The sequence below is a fragment of the Otolemur garnettii genome, unplaced genomic scaffold (genome assembly GCF_000181295.1).
Source record: "Otolemur garnettii isolate 467f Iridium unplaced genomic scaffold, OtoGar3 scaffold00143, whole genome shotgun sequence".
NCBI classification, from domain to species: Eukaryota; Metazoa; Chordata; class Mammalia; order Primates; family Galagidae; genus Otolemur; species Otolemur garnettii.
In genome coordinates, this window is record NW_003852538.1 from 1,649,959 (window position 1) to 1,662,472 (window position 12,514).

A 12,514-nucleotide genomic window follows, 5' to 3' on the forward strand; every position below is an offset into this window, starting at 1 on the left:
CTATGGCCCTGGATGCCTCTCCGCCCTCCCTCCCCTTGGTCACTGCACTCCAGCCACGCCAACCTCCTTGCTGCCCACCAGGCACGCTCCACCTCAGGGCTTCTGCTCAACTGACAGCTACATGTCCCAGACCTCCGCTGACGTCCCTCAGCAGAGAGACTTCCCTGAACTGCCCCCCACCCTCCACAAACCTCACCCATTGCTCCCTATCCCTTTGCCTTGATTTTCTTTCTTCCAATAGACAACTATTTTAAATTGCACATGAACTTTATGGACACCCTGTATAAAGGTGCAATTGCTGTGGAAAATTGTCTGGCATTTTCTCCAACAGTTAACATAGAAACACCATATGACCCAAGAATTCCACTACTAAATACATACCCAAATGATGGAGAGCAGGGACTCAAACATTTATTTGTACACTAATGTTCATAGCCCCGCTGTTCTCAATAGCCAAAGGATGAGAAAATACAACTGTCTTATGAGAGTGTCCAATCTGAGGCCCGTGGCCCACATGTGGGTTATGTGAAGACTGCCTGGCTTATCTCTGATGTCAGATATTGCAAAAATTATACATGGACTTTTTTTTTTTTTTTTGCTTATCAGCTTTCAATAATGTTCGTATATTTATTGTGTTCCAATGTGCAGCAGAGAAGAAAAGAGACTAGACACCCCTAAATGCTACATTATTCAGCCACAAAAAGGAATGCAACTTTGATATGTAACATAACATGGCTGGACATTGCAGATATTATGCTTATTGAAATAAGGCAGACACCAAAGGAAGATACTATATGCTTCCACTGATATGAGATACCTAGGAAAGCAAATTCATAGAGATTGAATTTATGATTGAAATTACCAAGGACTGGGAACAGGGGAAGGGAGGGATCTTGCTAATTGGGTATGGAATTTTTGTTGGAAATAATCAAAATATTTGAAGACAGACACTGGTGTTCTTTAGACAACATTGTGAATTTATGTATGTAATACTATTTCTATATGTACAAATGGCTAAAATGATAAATATTATCTTTTATATATTTCACCCCAATAAAAAATATATGCATGAGAGCGGTGCATGTGGCTCAAAGGAGTAGGGTGCCGGCCCCATATGCCAGAGGTGGTGGGTTAAACCCAGCCCCGACCAAAAAGAAAAACTGCAAAAAAATATATACACACATAGCCAAGCCCAGAAAATAAGATAGCCTGAAATAATGATAAAGCATATTTCTTCTTAACGTAGAGTGATTGTTCAAAAAACAGCAATTTGCGATGCCCGTGATATTTCACCAACTATGAGCTAACAACACGAAGATGAAAAGAAATTAAAGCAAAGACAGTGAACATTGATGATTGAACAGCTTTGCAAACATGATTCCTCTAGGCCAGTATCTAGTAGGCAGGTGTGATATAGCCTCCTCTTTCTCTCTGGCAAGGATTACCGGCCTTCTCAGTAAATAAACCTTCAATCATTGGCTTGTTTGCAGAGGATTCCACAGGGGTCCATCCCGATTCAGTTATTTATTCAAAACAGACTTAAGAGCTGTGTGTCAGCTCAGTTCCATGAAGTCATCCCGGGGCCCAGCGTCCTTCTTTCTAGATGTTCTTGTTTTGCCTTCTGGGGAATGTTCTCCACTCAGAATCACTGAGGCAGGAAGGGGAAATAGGAGCAAGGAGGAACCAGCAAATTCCTTTTAAGAAGGTGACAGAGACGTTTCACACTTCACTTTTGATCACAGTTGAACTCAGTTGTAAGTGCCACGTTTAGATGCAAAGAAGACTAGAAAATGGTGGGGATGCGCCCTGCTAAAACTCTGGGGAGGGGAATCATTCTAGAAGAACAGGAGGATGGATCCTGGGGGCCAGTCAGCTGTCACTACTTACATGACTATTTGGGCGCTACTGGGGCAGCCTATTGTTTCAGACGCTACTCAGGACCCAGAAGGGCTACAAAGAGAATCCCCAGGTTCGATGAGTTCCCAGTCTTTTGTGTGTTGTAAGACAGGCCGATGCCATCAAGGTTGACTATCAAATCCATAAGCAGAGCACGATGTAGATATGAAGTAACCTAGGTAACCAATGACCAATAGAAAGGGCAATACTGCTTGGAGGAGCAGAGAAGCCAATGACAGACTTGCAACCAATTTCAGATGGAGAGAGTGTTTACACCCTGCATAGCCTTTGAGTTTCCCTCTCTCCCTCCTCTCTTCTCCTGGGTGAGAGGCACCACTTCCAAGTTCTCTTTGGAAGTGCTCTGAATTTTCCCTGTTCTTCCTCCTTGTTACCCTGAACCTTGCATAAGTCACTAGCTTTCTGTCCACACTGCCTGTGCAGCGTCAGTTTTATTTTCAGTTTCCACTCCCTTTTGCTTTCCATTATCCCCCTGCCTCTGTTCAGTTTTCTAGCTCAGCTGAGTAATCAATCAGGCCAACAGGATTCGGGGAACCAGGACTCCCTGATGACCTGGCCCCCAAAAGGGACTTTCCCTAACCTATGCAAACATTGTAACCTAATTTGTCGTACCCTCATATTATTCTGAAATTTTAAAACAAAGGAATAAATATTCACTGATGATGCATCATCCGTGGTGTGGACCGGTGATGGGCGTGCGTTTGACACATGATGAATGGCTCATTTCAGTGCAATCAGTGGGTCTCCATAACTGAATTATCTCTCCTTTGAAGGTAATATCAAAAGTGTAAATCTGAGGCTGTTAGGCCCTTCAGGAGTAAGCTCCTGTCAAAGGAACCAACTCCCCCCTTATTCCTGAACCTCCATCTCCATAAACAAAGACAGGGTATCTTGATTCCCAGTTCTGCTCACCATTCTGAGATGTGACCTGAGTCAAATTGTTGTCCTTGGGTTTTCTGTTTTATGGAACCCTCTGACACCTGAGGTTATGTGTTTGATGTGGCTGCCAGAAAAGCACTGCCTCCGCCGGCCCATACACACCCGGTGGGTCTTTTTGCCTCCGCCGGGCCACGCACACACCTGGTGGGGCTTTTTGCACATTTTCTAACTCCTCTGTCTTCACTTAGAAAGGTACTATAAAGGAAACTTTATAAGTTTGACAGTTAATGACGTCAAAACTTTCCATTAAATGATCTGTGGTAATGTCTTCCATACTAAACTTTTTTTTGTAGTTTTTTAGGCCGGGGCTGGGTTTGAACCTGCCACCTCCAGCATATGGGGATAGCGCCCTACTCCTTTGAACCACAGGCGCCTCCCTATTTCCAATTTTTTAAGATATTACATTCAATTAAAACTTGTGAAATTAACTAAGCTACTCTATCTTTTTCTAGTACACTTTAGACTAAATTGATTGCAATAGTCTACATTCTTATTTAACAAGTTTCATAAGAAAGTTGATATTTTGTGGTATAATTGCAACAGACATATTCTTACATTTGATTATCTAAATTATTCATGCTTGTAAAGGATAGTTGAAAAAATCATATGACAGCCGCATTTTGACATGACAGTTTTTTGCAAGTGATTAATGGTATTATATTTGCTTCAATAGTTGTTTAAAGAAGTTATGTGTATACTGTAAGCTAACAAATGATTTATAGTAAAATAGGTAAGTTATTACATTTCTTTTTTGGGACGTCTGTCAACATTTTCATTAGAAATGTATAGAAATTTTTAGCAAAATACAACAAACCAAAATTCTCTGTAGTTTCTTTTAACATTTGTGGTTTGAACATAGCTGTGCTGCATTATTTGACAATCAGACGAATTCCATGTGAAGAGAACTGTGCTCACTCTGTCCTTTCCGTTGACACCCACAGACGTCTTGCTGGAAACGCTCTGACGTACATTCCCAAGGGAGCATTCTCTGGCCTTCACAGTCTTAAAGTTCTGTAAGTAAACCAAGTGTTACTGGATCTATTTCTGATTTTAGTGTCAAATGGCTGCTATGATTTTACAACTTAAACTTATAAAGATTGAGTCCCTCTTATAAACTATATAAATCCATGGGATAATTCATCTAACTTCAAATCTGCCTTCATTGACTCCAGAGAACCGTATCATACATGTATGGCTAAATCTGCATGTGAAAAAAATTCTCTTCTTTTCTAACCTTAATATCTAAAATCGTCTGTAACTAAATAACCACTTTACCAACTCAAACTTTTAGAAGACTACAATTGACCCTGAATAACTTTAGAGTTAGAGAAGCCAAGCCCCACACAATCGAAAATATGGGTATAACTTGACTCTGTTCCAAAATTAACTGATAATAGCTTATGGTTGACCAAAAGCCTTGGAGATAACAGAACAGTTGACTGACACATATTTTGTTAGTTATATGTATTTTACTATATTCTTCCAATACAGTATGCTAGAAAAAAAAGGAAATGTTAATAAGGAAGTCATAAGGAAAAAACTATATATTTGCTCTTCACTAAGTGGAAGTGGGTCATCACGATGGTCTTCGTCCTTGTCATTTTCACGTTGAGCAGGCTGAGGAAGAGGAAGGTTGATCTTGCTGTCTCAGGAGTAGCAGAGGTGGAAGAAAATTCTAATTTAAAGTTCAAACCTGTGTCATTCAAGGGTCAAATGTATTTTCCTTTGCCTTTGTATTATGAAATTGGAAACTGTGTCTTGAAAAGCATTTTGATCACTGAGTCGGGACTATAAATCACTATGATACTGACATAATGAGATCGCAGCTTCAAATCGGTTTTGAAGTTTGTTGCCTGTTGATGCACTAAATCACAATCAGTTAAAAATATACCCTGTTCTACTCTGGGAGGCCGAGGTGGGTGGACTGCCTAACCTCAGGAGTTCAAGACCAACCTGAGCAAGAGCAAGATCCCATCTCTAAAAAACTAGTGGGCGTTGTGGCAGGCGCCTCTAGACCCAGCTTCTTGGGAGGCTGAAGCAAGAGAATCACTTAAGCCCAAGAGTTTGAGATTGCTGTGAGCTATGATGCACACAGCACTCTACTGAGGATGACATGGTGAGACTCTGTCTCAAAAAAAAAAAAAAGAAAAGAAAAGAAATGGTAATTCACTGAAAATCATAAACATAGGTTTTCTTATTATCTAATGTCAAACTTCCCAATATGTTTATCAGAAAACATAATCGTTGAAAACCTCCTGCTTCTAGGACTCATTGCTTCATTTTCTTTCAGTTTGTTCTGTGTAAGAAAAAAATAATCACCTAGATAGAGGAAATAGATACTGTAAGTTAGAAGTCAGACAAGAGAGATTTTATCGCAGGAAAAAAAAGTCCTGATTTCATTTCTTTTCTTTAAGATAAAAGTTAGTTGCTAACTCTAAAAAAGCATTTAATGTATTTCTGCTCAGTGAAAATTGCACTTCAGTGGCCTGAGGGATACATAGGTTAAAAAAGCAGTTTCATTAAATTTAATCTTTAGTTGACAGTTAAATTCAGCTGCAGAACCATTGTTCAATCTAATTAGTGACTGGGTTTGGCTTCTCTTCTGTCATGGTCCCACCCCAAGAGCAGCAGTCACTGAGACCTGTGGAGATTGGTGGTGATCAACTGAAGAAATATAAAGTTAAGAGCGGCAGTAAAGAAAGACACAGAGTAGAATTAAAAGTGGGAACTCGGGTCCATTGCCCATCATGGAATTCTGTCAATGGCCCAGAGTGTTTGCTCCACTCTGATTTTATTTAAGTCTACTTGCCCAGAGGGTAAGATGAGGGTGGGAACAAAGACGTCATCAGTTTCTCAGATTGATCATATCAGCTCCTATTGTTATTTTATTAACCTTAAGGGTAGCCTTCAATAATCTGAAATGTGAACCTTGTATTGGGAGAGCCTCCTGCTTCAGGTCACACACACAGATTTCTAGGGAGGTGTTAAACTCTGCTAATTCTCTGTGGAATAAAACACCACAGGCATTAATCTTCTCTGAGGGATGTGTGGGAGGGAGGCATTTTCCTCCCATCACAACCGATAAGGGATATAAACTCTTTTTGTCCATATCTCAGGGCACAAGCTACTGCCTTGGTCTCTGCCCCAGGTAAATGCAAATCTCCACAATGGTATCTGCTTTGCCTGTTTAATGGACAAGAAATGCCCTAGAAGATGTATCTTTTCTAGGACTTGCCACAATCCCTTCTATGGCCATTACTCTCCTAAGAGTGCTCACAGACCCAGCAGGGTGTTTATAAGCTAGACCCCAACAGGCTAGAATTTCAGAAAAGGCAAGAAGCTTGCTAGCAATGGCTAACTTAAATGTAAACTAGCTGACTGTTCTTTGTTCTGACTCACTCAGCTTACATTTTTAGTTTTCCTCTTTTTCTGAAGGTGCTTTTCTTTGCCAAGAATGGGGTCTTAGGTCCCCATTCTTTTAGCACTCTTCCTCTCTTTGGAGTTTTTTTTTCCTAATAATAAGTTGCCATGTTGCCAAACCCTAATGCTAATTCATTATGTGGTAAAATTCTGAATTGTAGCACCAGCTTCAATGTATAATCACCACAAACTCAGCAAGATATTTGGAACCACTCAAAATGCATCACAAAAGTCAAGTTTGTTTTGGATTTCTTTTTTTTTTTTTTTTTTTTTTTTTGAGTTATAGTGTCACTCTATCACCCTGGGTAGAGTGCCGTGGTGTCACAGCTCACAGCAACCTCAAACTCTTAGGCTCCAGTGATCCCCTTGCCTTAGCCTCCCAAGCAGCTAGGACTATAGGCATGGGCCACTATGCCTGGCTAGTTTTTCTATTTTTAGGAGAGATGAGAGTCTCACTCTTGCTCAGGCTGGTCTCACACTCCTGAGCTCAAGTGATCCACCCACCTTGGCCTCTCAGAGAGCTAGGATTATAAGCGTAAGCCACCTTGCCTGGCTAAATCAAGTTTAGATAAGATAACTAAAATGATATTTTCTGATGTTGAGCTATGTACCACTAAGTATTTTAGATACTTGTTAAATAAATTACACTATAATCAATTATTTTAATTCAATTAGCAAAATATATATTTAATATATGAACTAGTGTGTGTTTCCAGTCATCATAATCATATTTGAATTATGAATATACAACATGAATACATATAATACATATAAATTAAATAATAAAAATATTAAATAGAATTGTAATTTTAAGTCTTTCAATTCTCATGTATAAATTATTCAAGTTTTGTATGATTTTTTCCATCTTAACATTTTTAAATCTTCTAGTTTTACCATTATATATTTCTAATTACATCATATTATCATTGAGTGTTTGTATCTCACAATACACTAAAGATCCATAAAATCAGAGATGTCATCTGTCTTGGTCACAGGTGTATCTCCAGCTCCTAGAACAGTCAGGACTCAGAACAGGCACTCAGTAAATATTTGTTGAATGACTCATTCAGACAGATGAACAAAGAAAACAAAGAAATTCTAGCTTTCTCAACTTTTTCTTTATATTGTATGATGTTGACCCAATGCTATATGTTTTTAATGAACTATCTATTGTAATTAAACAAAAAATGTGTGCCTTCATATCTGATCTGCGCTTTGACTAGCCAGCAGCCCTATTTACCCAGAATGCATCTGCACATACTTTGGTGCTCACATTTCCCTTACTGCTTCAGAAAGCATTGCATTAGTCTGATTTTAAAATGAAAATCATAGGTTATCTCCAAACTTTACCATTTCAATGTACCCTTTCCACCAGAAAAAAAAAAGAAAAATACAAAATGAAGTGTGGTATTTAGACCCTCTCTTGTATTCACTCCTAACTAATCAATGTTTCCTATCTTCTGTATGGCCAAGGGGTCAGCAAAGCCTGGTGGGTGTGATACTCAAAGTGGGATTAAACAAATAATTGCTGGAAATACAATGATCAATAACTATGGTTAATGCCCTTGAAGAGCTTATAATCTAGCGACAGATTGTAGGACCAAGATAGAAGGACCAGGACAGACAGATCCCTTCAGGCTCTTATGGAAAGTGAATCTAGAGATGTGTGTAAGGTCCAGTGGCGCTACAGAGGCTGGGGAGCATTTAGTCCAGCCTGATGGTCTGGAGTGGGTTTCCTAGATCTTCCCAGAGAGATGACCCAGGAGCTGAAACTTAAAGCACAGCTAGAAATTAGTCCCCCTTAAAGAGGGCTGATGGATGGGGCAGTATACACGGAGACACAGGGACAGGAAAGACCTGGATGAATGGGTAACCCCAAGCAGGTTAGTACTCAAAGCGTTCAGGAGGAGGTGGAGAGAATTTGAAGAGCCTGGACAGGTCCTGGTTGAAAAAAAAAAAAATGTTTAAAATTTATGTTCTAAGTGTGATAAATAGCCAAGAAAAAGATGTAAGCAAGGGAATACCATATGCGGATCTAGCTAGATTGCTGTCAGTAAGAGCAGACTTCAAGAGGAGCAAGACCCTGCTAGGAACTGTGTTCACTCGCTCTTCCCTTTACTTTGTTGACTTAAAAACTAACACTCAACGGTGGACTCCAATTGTCATATTTTCAAAATATTTTGGTGTTTGTCTTAGCCTATTTGTGCTTTGATAATAGGATACCACAGATTAAATAATTTGTAAAGAATAGAAATGTATTTCTCACAGTTCTGGAGGCTGAGAGGTCCAAGATCCAGGTGCCAGCATCTAGTGAGGACTGTTCTGTTTCCTAGAAGGCACCTTGAACGCTGGGTCCTCCAGGGGGGTAGGAATGCTGTGTCCTCACATTGCTCAAGGTGGGAGGGTAAAACAGGAAGGAACTCCCCCCATTAAGCCTTTTTATAATAGCATTAATCCATTCATATGATTCTGCTCTAAAAATTTTAAAAGGCAATAATATAAAATATTTATAAAACAAATTTCATTAATGAAATTTATCAAGATCCCTACTAATTTAATAATAGCAACTCCTGAAAGGCTCCACCCAACACTTCCCAAAGAGCCCCATTTCCCAACACTTTGGGGGATAAAGTTTCAACATGAATTTTTGGAGGGGACAAAAACATTCTACATTCAAACCATAGCAATGTTAGAGCTCTGGTTCTCAACCACAGGGAATGTGCCTGCCACAGAGTATTTTGAAAATTGGTGGAGGCATCTTTGGCTGTGCATGTAATTGGCATGTAGCCATAGCCCTGCAGCACGCTGCACAGCCCAGCACAGAGACTTCTCCCTCACCCTGCGTGGCTGCTGACCGTCCCTCCATACCAAACAGGCATCAGTGACACTGTAATGCACAATTATACTGGAAGATTTTACAAGATGTGCTGCATGAGCCTTTTAATTTATGTAGGAAAAATTAAATGAAATAAATATTTTCTCTCAAAATCACTGGGTAACTACCTCAGTTTATACATCCTGTCTATTTCTGGTTTTGTAGGATTTCTAACCACATTTTTAGTTTGAAATAGTATTATTTAGCGTAGTGGAAAAATTACCCTGAAGTCTACAAAACAAGTTAAAACTATTTAACCATGGGAATTTGGAACTTAAAAATAATTATTAAATTAGTGGAGAAACAAGAAACACAGGGATCTCATTGAATTTTATTAACAAAGTTTGCTTTATAAATATTTTGAATTATTGCCTTTAAAAATTTCTGGAACACGAGCCCACAAGATTTTATGTTGTGACAATTAAATAATGATATATTTATTTGAAAGTGGCCAGCCTGTTGCCTTTTTATTCTTATTTTTTCACTACCTAGCCAAGTCTACCACTGAACTTATGTGAAAAGAGTTCTGTGACCATTTCTTTTTGTAGTTCCACCTTCATTCTCCCATTGCCTATGGGGAGACATGTTCTCCTAGGCCTTTTAAAGTAGTGATGAATGAATGTTTGTCTCAACATGTTATGGAATTTTGAGATGGGATGAACATCTCTATGATGTTTCAACACTATCTTGTCCTAAAACATAGGGAATTGTTGTAACACTACTCATCTATAAGAAACACTCATTTGGGGAACATCCACACTCACTTGGGTCACACTTCTTCATCTTCTCCACTACAACATTCATAATTTGTCTTGGCATGTTATCTTTATTTTAATAAAGTTATTTCCTTCTCTCTCTCATCAGACGTAAGTGTGCTGTTATTGCATATCTTAACTAGTTTTTATTCTAGTCTCCATCCAGACCTCTAGTTTCCTGTTCTTATTCTTGTACACAATGGCTTCTAATCATGTTATGTTTCTCCCTCTCAGCCTTGCCCATTAAAAGTAGAAGCAAGTCTCTGACTCATTCATAAAAATGTCTCTTGGGGTGGTCACATCTGAGAACCATGTACAGAGTGAGGCACATACAATTTATTATAAATTACTTTTATTTTTCCTTTATAATAGGGTAGTACAATGTATTGATTTATTTTTTTGAAGTGTGTATTGAAGACTATATTTTTATAAATTTTATTTAGGTCTAGTAGAAGAGGCATGACAAAGCACTTGTTACTAGAGTGAGCATTGGCTCCAACAGGGGAGAGAACCACAGTACTAGAGGTAAAATATGGACCAAGACAGAGCTGTCCCTACCCTCATGGAAACTCTGTCACATGTTTTATAAAGTCCAAAAATGTCTGGGGGGAAAGAAACAACTGATTGCATTGTAGCATGATGAAAATGATAACATAAGAGTAATAGTCTTATTCTTATGTTACTGAAATATAATAGTTACTATTATCACTAAGTCTATTAAGATGGAAGATACAGGTGGCAACAGCCATCCTTGGCTAGGGTTGTTTTATATCTGAAATCTTATTATGGTGAGCACTGAAAGATCACTAATATTTATAAATAAGATTATTATCCCTGTAAATATTGGCCTTAATTAAAAAGTGATCTTTTTTTTCCTACATTGCACAAAACCAAATCCCATGGAATTCTGAACCAGACTATCTTCAACAAAGATTGATTTTCTTGTGTAAGTTATTCAATCAGGTAATGGTTCATCCTCCCACTGCCTAGCACTTAAACCAAAGCCACATGGAGGTTATGGGTAAAACTAACAATAGAAAAGTCAAAATTAGGCAGAATCCCCCCACTCCCAGGTAGAGAGCTTGATAGGTACTTGATATCTGCACAGAGGGCAACTTGGCAGAAGAAATACCTAAGAATTGAACCACTGATTCTCAGTAAATACCATTTCAACACGTTATTTCATCCCCCGCTGCTTCACTGTGCCTCTTCGTATTTAACCCTGATAGTTTAAAAAAAAAAAAAAAAGAGAGAGAGATAACCAAAAATTTGTATAGAGTAGCCTGAGGATGTTGTATGAAATAGCAAACACCTTAAAGCTCTCAGGGAAAGAAATTAAGAAAATACACAGTCATCCTCCGTCTCTGGAGAAAGCATTTAATTTTCTTTTCTTGCCCATGTGCGAATGATAAAAATGAAGTTGGTAAGTGCTGAACTTCCTCTTCAGTCTGTGTGCATTCTGCTTCTCTCCTGTGGATTAGGTGAGTAGTATCCTCAAAAGAAATTAACAGCTATGTCGTGAGTGTTTTCTATTTTAATTTCACTCTGTAGTACTATAAACCCTTTGTTTTTGTCTCCCCTTGGAATATCTTAAACAAAAACCAGAATATTCTAATTAACTCACTGGAAACTTAGTAGGATATAGGGGAGATAACGTCCTCTCATTTTGTCATTTGAAAGTAATCAAGCACAAGTTCTTTACCTGGGGAGAGACCAAGGCTTAAATTGGTTTTTTTAAGTTATTATTTTGTTATTTTGTTGGTAGAAGTCATTGAAAAATTAGATCACTGAGAGGTAGCTTTAAAAGTTATAGCTATTAAAGCTCATTTAAACTCCATTTTCTGAAGGCAGATATATAAAGCAACCAATAAAGTCTGCAGCTATTCAGCAATGGAAAACTGTCTAATTATCTCTTAACTTCTACTCCAAATTTTTAGATGTTTTAGGAAAACTACACTTGTAGTACCATGTTTGGTTAACAAAGTATAGAAAGACAAGTCAAAGGACTGACCCCTTTAGACTAGTAAACTTTTAATTACCTACAAAGTTTAAACATCAGTTCAGGCCATTATCTGTATCTTATCATCATTTAAATTTATCACAAAATTAATTCATTCCTTAGAAAACATTTTTTGTGAACTGAAAATTAGCTAATTGGTTAGAAATTGCTTAGAAAATAACACAGAAATTTTGAATTTTAATATTTAGGTAAGTTATACAAAATATGGAACAGAAGTTTCAATTCTTCCAATTCCCTAACTGGCTAAGTGTGAGATCTCCCTAAAACTCAACTTTATTTCAATAAAAAACAAATATTTTTAGGACTCTTGATTTAAAAAAATTTAGTTCAATCGAACTTTAACATAATGAAATCAGCAGAGTGTAACTATTGGAATACAAATGACATAATTATATTCCTTAGAAAACAGAATCTCAAGCATGGTAAGAAAAGTGTAAATTTTATGACTAAATTTTTTCATGTCCTATTTGCATACATCCATAAGCATTATTTGTGTGTGTAAAAGTATTATAAATACTTTCATATTTTAATCCTTAAACATCTTCTCAATCAGATATTATTCCCACTCTACAGATAGAAGGCCAAAAGTCA

At 37.9% G+C, this 12,514-nt stretch overlaps 1 protein-coding gene across 2 annotated transcripts in view; it reads left to right on the forward strand.

Annotated features, from left to right (window-relative positions):
* Positions 1-12,514, forward strand: part of LGR5 (leucine rich repeat containing G protein-coupled receptor 5) — a 152,421-nt gene that overhangs the window by 85,531 nt on the left and 54,376 nt on the right. For both annotated transcript variants that reach the window (XM_003798939.3, XM_023518638.1), the window contains exon 3: positions 3,795-3,866. In XM_003798939.3, the coding sequence (XP_003798987.1) occupies positions 3,795-3,866 (72 nt within the window). The remainder of the gene's footprint in view (positions 1-3,794; positions 3,867-12,514) is intronic.